This window comes from Myotis lucifugus, unplaced genomic scaffold, assembly GCF_000147115.1.
Source record: "Myotis lucifugus unplaced genomic scaffold, Myoluc2.0 scaffold_18, whole genome shotgun sequence".
Taxonomy (NCBI): domain Eukaryota; kingdom Metazoa; phylum Chordata; class Mammalia; order Chiroptera; family Vespertilionidae; genus Myotis; species Myotis lucifugus.
In genome coordinates, this window is record NW_005871066.1 from 11,604,937 (window position 1) to 11,621,200 (window position 16,264).

Consider the following 16,264-nt stretch of genomic DNA (forward strand, 5'->3'; position numbering starts at 1 on the left):
GTAGTGCTCAAATGTTTGCTCATTAGTGATTTTTTCAGTTTCCCTTATTCCACATGTCAAGGAATTTCCCTAGCTTCTTACTGTTCTGCCTCAAACCCAAGCTTGATCTTTTGAATTTGTAGTTGTAGGAGCCAATATATGTGGAGTTGAGGTTTATTACTTGAAACCTAAAGCATCTGAAGCAAGACAAAGGGATCATTTTTGCTATGAGATTGCCCAGGTTGGATTCGTGGCGTGCCAATTACTAGTTGTGTGTTTTGAACAAGTTTCTCAATCTTTCTACCTCAGTTTTCTTGTAGTACGATTCCAGCTGGATGAGAGACAGGCCTTTATTTTCTAGAGTGAGAGAAAGCAACTGTGAAAGGAAAAAATGGGAGAAGAAAATCACAAAATGTGTCCTCAGGAAAATCAGTTTTAGGCATAAACAAAGACCGTCCCGGAAGTATAAAAGCATGGGAAAATGCTGGGAACTGCTGTTTCTCATCGTAGGTAGCCAGCTGTCTGGCTGGGTCGCAGGCCTGCTCTGGTCTCCCAGGGGCGAAAGCCCTTTTGCCTCTGTTTATATGGCTGAGGTCGCTGGACATCCTGTTTCCTTGATGGGCCTGGGCCGGCCTCCGTCACAGCTGGCACCTTCCTAAAACCCTGTCACTCTGGTTCAGCTTCCAGCTGAGCCTGTGTGTGGCTCACTGCATACAGTGCATACCGGTACCAGTGGCTTCTTTCTTTCTTTTTCTTTTTATTTTTTTAGCAGAAGTCCAGGGATGTAGGGTAGAGGAGAAGCACTGGGAGCAAGAAAATTCTGCTTCTTCCATTTACTCCCATCTACGCCCATCTTACAATATCCAAGAGCAACTCTGCTTTTATCTGTATTGTATTTTGGGATTCCCATGAGTGTCATTTTTATTGATTTCAAAGAGCAAGGGAGAGGAGGAGAGAGAGAAAACATCAATAATGAGAGAGAATCATTGATCGGCTGCCTCCTGCATGCCGTGACTTCCTGGTTCATAGGTCGATGCTCAACCACTGAGCCACACCAGCCTGTGACTTGCGGTTTTTAAAGATTATTTTTTTCCTGATTTAAAAAGCGAATTTCAAACCACTGTGATCAGCATCCAGGCTCTGTCAGGAAATAATCTCTTCCTTGATGGTTCATGTTCTCAGTGTTGTAGGAAGCTAGTCTTTTTCCTCATAGACCATCAGTATCTGGTATGGCTTTCCTACAACATGGATGTATTGTTTATACAAAAGATATAAACATAGAGATAGAGGATGGCCTTTTTTTTTTTAGATCTTGGAGTTGATATTTTTGTAAACTTTAATTTTATATTTGAAATAAATGAACTAAATGGTTAAATATTTGGAATTTGAGCAATAAAATACTTTCTATATATTATTTTAAGGTTTAGGAGAAATATATTTTAGAAATTCAGGTGTTTTTTGTTTTTTTGACATGTCTGCCTGTAGACACTCAGTGCCTGAACCCGATAGAACTGTGGTAAAACTGTGTTTCCTTCTGATTCCCCACTCATTGTGTTCAGCATCTCTCTCTGAGAGCTCTGAGATACTCACCCCACCACTAACTGGAATCACCTTCCTTGGAGAGATTCCTTTCAAAAGACATTGAATTTTGAAAGATATCATTAATATAACAGCTCAAACAATGAAGCCCTGTTGGTAGAATTTCAGACAGTAGGTCATCCAAAGTATTTAGAAATCTGTCCTCCTCTTTTTTTTTTTACTGTGCAGAAATCAGCACACTGTTTACAAACAAGGCCTGCCCCACAGGGACTCAAGATGGGAAAGATATTGTGGTGTAGTGTCTACAAAATGATTAAGCAGCTATTTATGCAATTGTATCTGAGAGTAAAAAAGTGCTCATCAAATTGTTAGCTCAGAGTTTGGTTTAACATCTAGGAAAGAATAAAAGAGTTTACAAAACTAGATCTGTCCAGCAGAGGGCGTATTTAAATTACAAATCGTGATTTTACGCAAAGTTTTCTATTTTTAGAAATAAATAAATACATTTTTTTATTTTTATGATTTTATGAAGTTTTTATGCTTTATGTTTCTTTCATGATTACTTTTCCAATCTTTGTTTTAAAATTTTATTTATTTCTAAATCACATAGACTCTATTATGTGTCTTTTCGTAAAATTTAATTTATTTTATTTTTTGTTAATCCTCATCCGAGGATATTTTTCCATTGATTTTTTTAGAGAGAGTAGAAGGGAGGGGGAGAGAGAGAGAGAGAGAGAGAAACATCCATGTGAAAGAGACACATCAACTGAGGTTGCCTCCCACACTGGGGCTGAGGATGGAGCCTGCAACCGAAGTATGTGCCCTTGACTGGGAATCGAACCCAGGGCACAGGCCGATGCTCTATCCACTGAGCCAAACTGGTTAGGGCAGGTCTTTTTAGTTCTTCTCCGTCACCCCCCCCCCCCCCCCCCAAGGAATAGTTGCTGCAAATATTGACAGATGTGCAAAAATCAGGAATTACTGAATACACGAGCAAAGGACCAATAGCCAATGTAGGAAAGAAAGAACTATTTATAGTAGCTAATTTTGCTGGACCTTGGGGGCTAGAAGGTAGTGGCTTCCCCTGAGGGCGGTATTTACTGAATTCTCTCAACCCAGCCAATCAAGTCACAGATGCAGTTCTAGAGGCAAACCTGCGGGGCATATGATTTATTATTTCTCCAGAAACAATTCACTTATCTGGGGATTAGACAGCTGGTAGCTGCCTCCCCTTTGGGTCAGGCGCAATCTAGCTGCTATCAGAATCTGTTGTCTTGCTCTCCTCACCCCACAGAGACTACATGCCCTCACCTGCCCCCTCAAGTTGAATGGCTGAAGTCAGTTGGCCTCTTCCAATAATCTTCAGTATTCTTTCAGTTACAGAGTTTCTAAAATAAAAATCCGGTACCCTCTATTTAAATGTTGACAAGACACAGCAACCCCTTTATTTTCAAATTTTTAACTTACTTCCATAGAAACAAGCTTTGCCCTAGAAAAACAGCATGCCGACTCCAGCTCTTCCACACATGGGGATTTCAAGCAGTTGTGAAATGTCAGTTTGGACTTGTTTTGGGTGTTGGGGAGGGTAGGGAGGTTGAAGGGACTTTGAATAAACCTGTTCCTAAGAAAAGGGGTTTCTGTAACTGTGTGATTCTGGCATTGCATTTCTGAATGCATCCTTACCTAATAAAAGAAAAAACAAGGTGCAAACTGCATGTTGATTATTCCACCACCTATTTAAAAGAATCTCCTGGAGTGGGGGTGGGGTAGGCCTAGAAGGGGTCATGGGGGCGGGGGGAAATGGGGACATATGTAATACTTTCAACAATACAAGTTTAATGTTAATGGGGGAAAAAAAAAGAATATGTTTCTGGGTTTGCATATAAATAAAATATTTCCAGATAAATAGCATACAAAAAAACCCCTTCAACTTCTGGAGGAAGATACACATGCACACAACGTTGTGTGAGTGCAGGGTATGGGTAAGGGAGGAGCCCTGGGTTTGTAGTTTCAAAATCCCTGGCTCTGTGAGTCACCGGGCCCTTCTTTGCCTCATCTATGAAGTCCAGAAGCAAGAATACAACCTCTAAAAGTCAAGGCCATCCTGTTGGATCTTGGAAACAAACTGAACTGTGACTCTCTGAGGCACGCCACCTGTGACCTTTGGCCATGTGAATGGTCTTGCTGGGGTTTGACCATGAGTGACCTGTTGGGTCTAAAGGAGGACCAGTCCCAGGTTCTGGCTTTCTCACAGTGTGGCTCTGCCTGCTCCTGTCTTATATTAATCTTTTACTCCAGTCAAATTGGTCTGAGCCCAAGGCTTTGCTCTTGCCAAGAGAAAGACCCTACCTTCAAGCGCCCTGTCCTCTCCTTGCCAGCTGGAAGATTCTCCAACTGCTAAGGGCCCCACAAGCATGTGGTCATCACTTTTATCGCTACTCTCATAGAGCAATTATTTTCTGTATTTAGGCCTTTAGCAGATTTCACTATGTTTATCGGAGTAGCTTCAAAGATAAGACTTGCTCTCTTAAGTCTTGTGTATCTACCCCTAGTTCTAATAGACAGTTATGATTTTGTTATTTATATCTAAACTATTGTTCTATCAAGTTCTCTCTCCCAACCATTTCCCCCCAAATGCATTTGTCCTAATCTTTTCCATTAGTCTTGATACAAAGTCAGTCTCTCTCTGTCATCACACTGACCTTTGAATGATACAAGGGAATGTTTTTCAACTTCTTTTCTCTTTGTCCAAGTCTTTTCCTCTAATGGCGGTGGTAATTAGCAGTGGAATGGTTAAAATAATGATGATGGCTTGTTATCATTATTATCTATGAAGGACTTAGTTTATGCTAGACACTCTTCAACGTACTTTACATATATTTATTCATTCAATTCTCATTATAGTTATATGGAATGTGTACCTCCATTATCCCTTATATAGTTAAGGAAACAGAGGGACAGAGAAGTAACTTGTCAGAGGTTACACATCAGAAAATTTCAGACCCAGGATTTAAACCCAGTGGACTCTACCCATGGCATCATCTTGCTCCTTGAAAGATGGGTAGTAGTGGAAAGTAGACGTAACTGTCCTGGATTAACCCACATTTGTCATCAGTACCCAGACAGCTTTCAGAATATTTGAAAAATATTAGGGACTGAGATTAGGGAGGCAGAGCCAAAAGAGAGTTGAGGATTACACAATTGTTTTGTGAATTTACAAGCTTGATAAAGCCAATCTGGATAATTAAGCCATGGTCTTTTTTTGTGTGTCCTTGATTATGTAAGTTTTTACTAAGAAAACGAGCAATAATAAAGCCTTGATTAATATTTCTGAGAGTCAAACATTCATCTTGTGGGAATTTTTGCATGTTTCACCTCTGCTTATGAAGACCAAACTAATGGTTTTGTGATTTTTATTTTCAGTAAGCAGAAAAAAAGCTATTAATTTACTAACTATATTTCTTCTTGGCATGTAGCTAAGCACAGTTCACACAAAAATATATAAAACCTTAGGCTACTTTATTTTGCCTAGTGGGAAACTATGAAGCGTGAGATTTCTTATGCAAAAGTGAACATTCGAACTATGCTGGCTCCATATGCCTTTATTAGCATCCAGAGACTTATCCTTTCAACCTGAATTGACTTCTGCAAGTTAGCTTTTTAGGAAATGTCGTTTTCTGATCTATGAGCATGGAGATGTGAAAAAATAAGCAATTTCTCATATACATTAATCAGATTCCAACCTCCTTAAAAATTCACGTTAAAGGCGAATTCCATGAAGGACTAGTTTTCAGACGATAGGATACATTTAGGTTGGAATCACCCTGAATCTAATAAAAACAAAGGTTCCTAGGCCCCGATCTTAGAGACCACATCACTCTCCAGGTGATTCTGATGTCCTCTAGGTGCCAGAATAGGATGGAGGATGGAGGATGGAGGATGGAGGATGGAGGAGGGAGGATGGAGGATGAAGGAGGGAGGATGGAGGATGGAGGATGGAGGATGGAGGATGGAGGATGAAGGATGGAGGATGGAGGATGGAGGATGGAGGATGGAGGATGAAGGAGGGAGGATGGAGGATGGAGGACGGAGGAGGGAGGAGGGAGGATGGAGGATGGAGGAGGGAGGAGGGAGCGCAGAGCAGGAAGTACAGAAACTCAATAGGAGGGGGACCCAGGCACACAAGTGCAAGAGAGCAGATGACCTTTCATCAGAGCTATCCAGGGAGCCATCTGAAGTCTGGCCTCCATGTAATAGAAGACTTCATCCCTTTGGTAGTAGAAGACTATTCAATGTAGCTTGCAGCTGTGGTGAGAACCCCTGATCTCCTGTGCAAGTCTATTCTCCAGGTTTGGGGGAGAAGTCAGTCTGCGGATGGCGAAGGGCTCACTGTGAGCAGTAGTGGGGTTCGGTGAGGAAGCGGAGTTGGAGAGGGAGAGACATCTAAGTCTTACCGTTTTGTCATAATCTTAAGGGCTGGATTTTAGCCTGCAGGCTGCACACTAAGAGGGGTTCGTGGAGCTACTGCAAAGTGGGAAGTGTTGTGCAGGGTTCAGTCAGGATACACTATCCTTTTCTTTTTGGAGGAATACTGTGAGGACTTTTGGGAGCCTAGGGATCTGCTGACACGTGTCCAATGGAGGTGAGAAGAACTGTGCATGACTCAAGAAGTGGAATCATTTTGTTCACAAGAGAGAGAGTAGGAAAAAAGCCAGCAAGAATAGGCTATAGGTGGAAGAAGGGCCAAAGAAAGCCCCCCACCCCACCCGCTGGAGACAGTAGAGGGAAAGGCAAAGAGAATGCCTCAGGAGGGTTACAGGTGATTCCCGTGGGCTGTGTGCCGTAAACCTTTTTCTCTGTCTCAAATGGAAGAAAATACAAAATGATTTTGTATTATCTCACCAAAGCTGCTTCTTTGGGGCCAGGTTGTGTCTTCTTTATCTCCTTAGTTACAGGATTTCTGTTCAGTTAGATTTCAGGCTGTTCTGAATGATGGTTGTTCTGTAGTTTAATTGTAGTTTTGATGTAGTTGTGGGAGTTCCTGAGTATCACATTTACCTATGCCACCATCTTGACCGGACCCCACAGTAAATATTGATGGTGGATTTTCTCAATCATTTTTGTGGTTGGCTCTGAGGAGTCTTTTACTTTAAAAAGGACTTCCTCATACTTCAAATGGGTGGAAAACCACTGATCTGAAGAATCACAACAATGTAGCGCTCCTCGCCTATTCCAAACACTGTGCAGGGACTCTATTGTGTCATTTATGATAGATTTTAAAAGAGAGTAAAGGGAAACTGCATTTTGGTTTGACCTTGCACAGTATTAACACTGAATACATATGGAGGGGTATCTATAAAGCATGCATACGACAACCGTCATATTATTTGACTTTGTAGTCGTGTGAGGGGTCTATCTGTTGCTCTGAGTCGTGTGAGGGGTCTATCTGTTGCTCTGAGAACATGCAGATCCAGAAACCCTTATTCCATTTCCTTTCCCCAGGTCCTGTTGTGTGGTCTGCTTGTTACATGTCCTCAGGATCCGCTGAGGTTTTTAGAGGAAATGATCATCGTTATAATGAAAAATGGCCTTGAAAGTCTTCTCTGGTGAGTCTTGCTTTGGTTTGTAGAGTATCAAAAAAGGTCTTGCTAATGAATGCTTCCAATCTCAAGATGGTTAAAGAGTCCCTCCACATGCTTTTAAGTCTGTAAGGTCTTGGAAAGGAACAATTTGCCCGCTGGTTCTCACCTTGAAAAATAGTGTTTTCATCAGCACTATGTGCTCTAGGGCAGTTTATTTCAGGTTGGACACTCGGAAAGGGAGGCATGCCTTCCTGGGGATGCCGCAAAATCTTGAGGGGTGTGTGTGTGTGTGGGGGGGGGGTAGTTTGAAAAAGTCCTCCTGGTGGTTCTGCTCTGCTTCTCCCCAGGGATCTGTCTCTTCCTCCCTGTCCCATACACTCCACCCCAATAGCCAATGATTAAATTATGGAACTAACTACTATAAAATGAAATTAATTTTTGACTGTGTTTTATTATTAAAGGGATATGTGCATTGATCCATCAATGAAACCCAAGATTCGGAGATTATCTGAAACTTACTTGGAACAACTTTTTGGATTGGATGATCAGCTGGTAAGGATTAGTAATCAAGCATTCTAAAATAAATTTTTAAAGTTTTGATGGAAATTTTCAAATACAATTTCGATTTTATAAGTGGTGTGAGAGCAGACTGATTTTGCAATTGGGGGCACTCCCAAAAGTGATGGGGCAACACACACACACACACTGAGACACATACACATACACACAGCCACACTCATAGTAACACCTCCCCCAACCCCAAATTTCCACGAAGCATTGAGACAGGCATTTATTCTCCCTCTTTCTGATAAAACCTTTATATTTAATTTCCCCTTTGCCCCTTCTCTTTCCCCTCCTCTCTTGCATTTTTATAATGATGAAAATAGTGGGGTAAGATGCTTTAAAGGTGGATATTTTCTTTCCTTCCTAATCTACTTCTTTCTGTATTCCATCCCCTTCATTCTCCCTGCCATCTGCTCAGGAATTATGCTCATAAAGACATGGCCAATGAGGTCTAAGTTAAAAGCCAGGCCAATTATTAATGGAAGGAACAACCAGCTCCAACAGCTGTTTTTGATCCTGTAAAGAGGGCAGGGAAGTAATTCAGGACATGGACGCTTTTAGAACAAAGACTGTGCATCTAAAAGAAGCTAAAATAGCAGAAGGCATGTGGGAAGAGAAATACTGACACAAATTAGATGTGTGCGGGATCACATGTGAGACCTCCAGACCCCAGGCTGATGTCTCAGTAAGCACAGGCAGGGTTGGGGAGTGGCTGGGGAAGTTGAGCATTGATAAGTGAAATGGAAGCCACAGTCAAGGTGGGTGGCAAGAGCCAGGAAGAATCTGAAGCATCATTTGGGTAGAGAGTAACACCAATCATTGATCCTAATCACTGGTCGGCAACAGAGGGACAGAAATAGAGGGGTGAAATATTTCTGCCAAGCCCGAGGTGATTCCAAAGCACCGATATACTGGGAAGAACCAATATATCTGATTCTTATTGATCTGCATCATGATGTGTGTGTGGTGTCTTAATGACTTGACTTTATCAAACACAGACCTCTGATCTACTGTGAGTGCAGACAACTGAAAACCAAGTTCCTGGAAATGTTCGGGGCAACCTCACGGGCTGAGGGGTTGATCCCCCATCCTCACCCCTTACCCACTAGAATAGTTCTGCTTTGGGTATAACGTCACTTGAAAAAAAGCTTGAGAACCAACCTAATAGACAAACATGGTAATTGACCATACCTTCGCTACGCCTCCCATTGGCTAATCAGCGCGATATGCAAATTAACTGCCAACAAAGATGGCGGCTAATTTGCATACTGCAGGCAGGGTGGGACAGCGCGAGCTGCCAGAGTGCCACCATCCAGGGCAGGCCCACCCCCACCTTGCCGCCTGGGACCCGATCGGCGGGTCCCGGGCGGCAAGGCAGCCCTGCCCCAGAAGCCCCAGAAGCCGCCAGATATGGCGGGAACTCTATCAGTAAGCACTCTGAAAGTCAGTGGCATAAATGCACCAATTAAAAGACAGATTATGAGGGGGAATCAAAAACAAAACCCACTTTAAATATAAAGACACATATAGATTAAAAGTAAATGAATTAAGCTGCAGCCTGTTTTGCTCAGTGGATAGAGCATTAGCCCGTGGACTGAAGGGTCCCAGGTTCGATTCCAGTCAAGGGCATGTACCTCAGTTGCTGGCTTGATCCCCAGTCCCTCTCAGAGCATGTGCAGGAGGCAACCAATCAATGTGTCTCTCCCTTTCCCTCCACTCTCTCTAAAATTCAATGGAAAAATATCCTTGGGTGAAGATTAACAAAAGCAAAGTAAATGGATTAAGTAACATTAAAGAGATTATAAGAAAAATATATTCCAAATTTTGTTAGTTGTATAATGGTTATGTTTAAATTATTAACACCTAAGAAATTGGGTGAAGGGTACATATAATATGCTGTAGTATTTTATAGTTTTTTTTACATGTATGAGATTATTTCAAATTAAAATATTAAAAAATTAAAAATTAATAAAATATTAATTGAAATGTATCTGCATTACATGAAAAATCTCCTAATTGCTTCTAGCATAATTTGTTAAATTGTGCTAAAATTTACAAGGGTTCAATTAAAAAATATCTTAATTCTAAATGATATATAGAAAATATATAATAGTGCAGTTATAAGCACTTATCTGAAAATAAAAATTTAAGAAGTGAATTTAAAGAAGGGATTAGCCAAAGAAAATATATGCACAACCCATGGACACAGACAACAGTATGGTGATGGCCAGAGAGAAGTGGGGGGCAAGAGCTGGGTAGAGGGGGCAACAGGGGGGAAATAGGGACATCCTATATAATAATAATAAAAGGCTAATATGCATATTGACTGAACGGCAGAATGACCGGTTGCTATGATGCACACTGGCCACCAGGAGGCAGATGCTCAACGCAGGAGCTGCCCCCTGGTGGTCAGTGCACTTCCATATGAGGGGAGTGCCACTCAGCCAGAAGCTGGCTCATGGCTGGCCAGCCCAGTGGTGGTGGCAGGAGCCTCTCCCACATCCGTGGCAGCACTAAGAATGTCCAACTAACAGTTTAGAGACCCGATCCCTTGGGGGCCTAAGCCTTTAGTTGGACATCCCCTGAGGGCTCCCTGGCTGCCAAAAGGATGTCTGACTGCAAGCTTAGGCCTGATCCCCCGGGGAGTGGGCCTAAGTCAACAGGTGGACATCCCCAAGGGGTCCTGGACTGTGAATGGGCACAGGCCGGGCTGAGGGACCACCCCCCCTGAATGCACAAATTTTTGTGCACCGGGCCTCTAGTTGCTTATAAGACACCAAAACTGTTAAACACTACTGATCTCGAGGGGTAAACCTCATTGTCAGTATTTTGAAAGCAATCTTATAAAATGCAATTAGATTGTGTCCAATGTCTAGATAAAAGCCTATAGAGAATTTAAAAAAATGCATGGAATTCCAACAGACACCAAAGTTACTTCAAACAAAGTTTTATTTAAAAGCAATTCTCAGAAGTATTTCATGATGTTGAAAGCACAGAGGATAAAATGGAAGCTGATCCTGACTTAGAAAGGAGTATGACAGTTCACCAAGACATAGGAAAGATGCCCACTTCATGTCATAAGTTAGGAAAAATGGAAACTAGATGTGACTTTGCCAAATGTAAATCCCCAGATGCCTTGGATTGCTAGGTAGAAGGCTTTCCCTAAGTTGGCTATAGATTAATTCATTTCTTCTTCACCCTCAGAGAAAATTGAAAAGTTTTTTTTTAAACAAAGAGATAAGACACTAATTTGCAATGTTTTTAGTATTTTAAATTACATATAGTAAATTTAGCTTTCCTTTTTAATTTTCTCTTTTATGCAGTAATAACTGCCAGTAATAGAGTGTTTAATGTTTTTGAAAAAACATTTTAAAGGCCACAATATTGGTTATTGATATTGCTTTGCATGGTTTCAGCATGCAGTCATTTTTATGGTCTCACACTACACAGTCTGGCACAACAAGGGCTGTCTGTATGTGCCTATTTATAATTATATATATTTGTTTCTGTTTATGAAAACAGAGAAGATTTACTACAGGAAACTAAGTCAAATAGTTATAGGAAAAATAGGAAATGTTCTCATAACAGTAGATATCAAGTTTAACTGTGTTCCAAGATGAAAGGATCAACCATTGTAAGGAGGAAACTAACTTCACAGACTTGATTCTCATTTCATAGGAAATGACATCTCCAGATGGGCTTACTAGTTATAAGAAGAAAAAGCATCCATAGCATTAAAAAATCTTTAACACAAAGCATAACACAAAAGTAGAGAGAACGCCATCATATAGCTTCACAATAATCAACATTTTGCCATTCTTGTTCATTATTTCCCCCTTACCCTTTTTTGTTGGAGCATTAGAAAACAAATCCCAGGAGTTGTATTATTTTACCAGTAAATACTTCAGTGTGCATCTCTAACAGGAAATTAGATTTTTAGATTACGTACCACAGTGCCATTGTCTACCTAATGAAATTGCCAATAATTCCTGAATATAATCTAGTGCTGATTGTATTCCGAGATATAAATTCCATATTCAGTCCATATTCAGGTGTCCCTAATTCTCAAAAGTGCCTTTTTACTTATGGCTCTAAGTCGAAATCCATACAGGGTCCACACATTGGCTTGGCTGTTATGCATCTACAATCATTAGTTCTTATTTTTCCCTATGTCATTTATTGAATAAAACAGATAATGTGTCATGTAAAATGTCCCACATTCTCATGGTTTCTTCCAGCATCATTTCCTTTGTTCTGTTTCTTGTATTTCCTGCAAGTTGTACTTAGACCTGCACAATATTCAAGTTCCTTCCCCCCCCTTTTTTCCCTCTTGGTGACAAAAGGGCTGCATTGGGGGTGTTGTGTTCTTCCTAGTGCATCCCACCAAGAGGCACCCCTGGTCTGGCTCACCCACTTTTAATGAATCTTGATACTTATAAACATTAATATAACTCCTCATTTAGCTTTATCCTTCAATGTAATTTTGTTTTTATCCTTCAATGGAATATTTTTATTTCAGGATAATAATGCCACAAGGCCACTAACAATAAAACTACCTCAGTTCAAGAAAATTATGCAATTCTTTTTGCCTTGAAGATGTATATTTCCTACCAGGTATTTTCAGTAAAAAATTAATTTTTTACCTAAATTAATTCTTTTTTTGGTACTGAAGGTCAACTTTTCTTTTAATGATGTATAACATTACATGGTGCAAAATCAAAACAATAAAATGAGAAATATTGCTTGCATTTCTCCTCTTTAGCCTCCCTATTACCTCCCTTTCTCTAGGTAACTTATTTTTCATAGTTTTTAGCGTATGTCCTTCCATTGATTCTTTTTGAAAAATACTAGCAAATACACTGTATTCTCCGCCCCTCTGACTTCTTACATGGAAATAGCAGACAATACCCTTTTGCTTCTTGCTTTTCTCACACATTAAAATGTTATCTCACAGAGTATTGTGTAATGAAACCCTAAAGTCCAAATGGAAGATGTTGACTTAAAAGGAAAGAAAAAAAGAAAAGAAAAGAAATAAAAAAATAAGAAGGTCTTACTGATGTAACAAACATGGCTTAACTATGAAAGGAAACTGGGGTTTTAACCATTGGGGAGAGACAGACAGATCCTGTGCCCCAGGAATCAACTGGTTGATAACCACATCCACTCTTGCTGGTTTGCAAAAGTATTCCTTTTCTAGATTATTCCTTTTGAGTAGATTATTATTTCCTGAGAAGGCATCAAAATAAGTATTACTATAACCTAGAAGAAATAAAAATAAAGATGTATAGAAATAATTAAGATATGAACTAGATTCATGTTGTTTATTTTTAGGATAAATTTAAGTGTAAAATAAGTAATAATAGTTAATGATATGGCATTTATGTATGTTTATCTGCTGTGTATGGCATTTGAGAGTTCTAAATAACGTATTTGTAAGTTTTTAATTCACTTTAAATTGTTTCAGGGGTTTTATTTAATAAAAATTTGTTATAAACATTTACATGTTTAAGAAAATTTAGTTTTTCTAAGTTGTATTTATTTAAATCTGTTTATTAAATAGAGCACTAACGTACAAATAGCAATGAGTGTTTCTCTCCATGCACAAAAGCCTGCTGGGCATTAAAGTCTCTTTAAAAAATTTGCAGAAGTTCAAAAATTAAGAAAAGTGCCTGGCCAGTGTGGCTCAGTGGTTGAGCATCGACCCATGAACCAGATATAGTTCAATTCCCGGTCAGGGCACATGCCCAGGTTGTAGGTTCGATCCCCAGTGGGGGGGGCATGCAGGAGGCAGCTGATCAATGATTCTCTCTCATCATCGATGTTTCTCTCTCTCTCTCCCTCTCCCTTCCTCTCTCTGAAATCAATAAAAACGTATTTTTAAAAAATTAAGAAATTATATGAAAGAAAATAAAATCTCACTAGTAAAGGCAAACATATAGTAAAGCTGGTAGACCAACCACTTATAAATCTAGCGTGAAAGAATTAAAATTGCAAGAAGTACTTATTTATAGTTTTAACCTTTTCTTTCCCTCTTAATGAATTTCCTTTAACAGTTCTTGTAATGCAGGTTTAGTGGTAATGAACAACTCACATTTATTTTTCATTTGAGTCTTACCAGATTCCTTATATTATACTAGATACCTCAAGTACTATAGAAGTAAACCTTTTCTATGGGTATGATTTAAATTATAGCCATTTTCTTATATATAATAAATGCAGTGTCTTACAAAGTTAAAAGTTAATGGGACAAATTACTACTGACAATAAAGAGCCATAAATTCAGTAGCTGTAATTCATGATTTCTAATTGTATTTCATTATCTTTTCACTTATTACAAAATTTCCTCTGGTCTCATCAGCCTGGGAAACAACCAATTTATTACCTCAACATTGCCACCCTTTAACTTTAGAAACCATCTCCCATGGCAGAATTTTCTCTTGAATTTCCAGACTCAAAACCAAGCTTACAAAATAATGGGACTCTCAGGAATCGTACGGTGATACACCTTCCACCGCGCCGCCCTCTCCTCAGTTATAGCCAGCAGGTGCCTGTGTGCTGCAGCCCTGCGGGAAGTTGATGTGAGTGGTTGGTGAGGGCCCAGAAACGGCCTCACTCTCAGGTCCTCTATACCAACGCCAAGTTGCTTTGTTACTCAGCAACTTCTCCACAAAGTTGTCCGAATCCTTTACCTTCCATTTGCAGAGGCCAGATGGCAGAGAACTGGCCTGCATCTAGGCAGCTCTCTGATTCAATCCATCTGTACATACGTGTTGAGCTCCTACTGTGTGCAATACACTGCCAGCTGGAATAAAAGAGTCAGAGAACATTTTCCAATCAGAAGCCATTAACCTATATACTCTATGAAGAGTAGAAAGCACGCTGCGGGAGCGTCAGTGGTGAAAACTGAAAGTTAAACCACTCTACCCAGTGTACCTGCCTGTGACTGATGGCACTGCGGAGCTGGAGTGGAGCTGATGCATGCCCAGCCCCAGGGTGTGGGGGAGTGGAGCTGATGCATGCCCAGCCCCAGGGTGTGGGGGAGGGGAGGGGTGGTGGTGGGGTGGTGATCACAGGCCTGGAGCTCCTGTTGCAGGCCAGTCCCTTGGAGTTATTCTCTTAAAGCTATGCTTCCTTGTGGAGAAAACAAGAGGGTGAGGAAAAATCATCTATTTTAATTCTATTAGTGGGTGTGTTGGTTTTTTTCCCCACAATATATGTGAAATTAAAACAATAATTTAGGGAAAGAATTACTAAAAGGGAATGTTACAACTACAAAGGCTTTCAGCAATAGAAACAAAACAATACTTTTATGCTGATTTAAAGAGTTGATCATTAGAAAAGTCAAGTTCAAGTGTTAACTGGCTGAATTATAATTTTTCTTTTCAAAGTCATTACTACCACAATGACTATTCATTTGATTGTGTAATATATTTATATTTTATGAACTATGCCATTTATTGTAGATATTTATATAGCACTTTTCAGGTTGTATCTTCTAAAGAGAAGTTTAGGCTTAAGAAATTGAGGGATCAGCAGCAGGGCTGAAACATAGTAACGTAGATGAAATTGTCTTTGCTTCTGCCACCTCATTCCGTTTTTGGTTTCATCTTTCCTGCTATGATATCCCTAATACTCTTACTTTACTGATCTGGATTCCTCCCCCTACATCATACCCCAACATCAGAATTTAGCAGAATTTAGTAAAGATGACTTCAGTGGTTTACATTCTCCCTCATCACAAGAGTAATTTGCAAGTCACTGATCATCAGAGAGATGCAAATTAAAACGACAGTGAGGTATCACCTCACATCTGTCAGAATGGCTGCCATCAACAAGTGACAAGTGCCGTGAGAATGTGGGGAAAAGGGAACCCTAGTGAACTGCTGGTGGGAATGCAGACTGGTGCAGCCATTATGGAAAACAGTATGGAGTTTCCTCAAAAAATTAAATATGGAATTGCTATTTGACCCAATGATGCCACCTCTAGAAATATATCCTAAAAGACCCAAAACACTAATCAGAAAGAATGTTTGCATCCCTATGTTCATAGCAGCGCAATTTACAATAGCTAAGATCTGGAAACAGCCCACGTGCCCATCAGTAGATGAGTGGATAAAAAAGCTGTGGTACATTTACACCATGGAATACTAGGCAGCAGTAAAAAAGAAGGATCTCTGACCCTTTGAGATAGCATGGAAGGACCTGGAGAGTATCATGCTAAGTGAAATAAGCCAGTCAGAGAAAGACAAGTATCACTTATCTCACTCATGTGTGGAATCTAATGAACAAAATAAACTCATGAACAAAATACATCCAGAGACATAGAAGCATGGAACAGACTGTGGAATCTCAGAGGGAAGGTGGAGGTGGTGGATGGGTGGGAAGAGATCAACCAAAGGACTTGTATGCATATATGCATAACCCATGGACACAGACAATAGGTTGGTAAAGGCCTGGGGTGGGGAGGAGGTGGGGGCGGGCTAGAAGGGATCAATGGGGGAAAATGAGGACATATGTAATACTTTCAACAATAAAGATTTAATTTTAAGAAAGGAGTAATTTGGCCCTAGCTGGTTTGGCTCAGTGGATAGAGCATCGGC

At 40.2% G+C, this 16,264-nt stretch overlaps 1 protein-coding gene across 1 annotated transcript in view; it reads left to right on the forward strand.

Moving 5' to 3' along the window:
* The first annotated feature begins 7,091 nt into the window (after positions 1 to 7,091).
* The window catches only part of FBXL13 (F-box and leucine rich repeat protein 13), a 144,771-nt gene continuing 135,598 nt past the window's right edge, over positions 7,092 to 16,264 (forward strand). The window contains exons 1-2 of the mRNA XM_006085451.3: positions 7,092 to 7,124; positions 7,562 to 7,652. Coding sequence (XP_006085513.3) covers positions 7,096 to 7,124; positions 7,562 to 7,652 — 120 coding nt within the window. The 5' untranslated portion in view covers positions 7,092 to 7,095. The remainder of the gene's footprint in view (positions 7,125 to 7,561; positions 7,653 to 16,264) is intronic.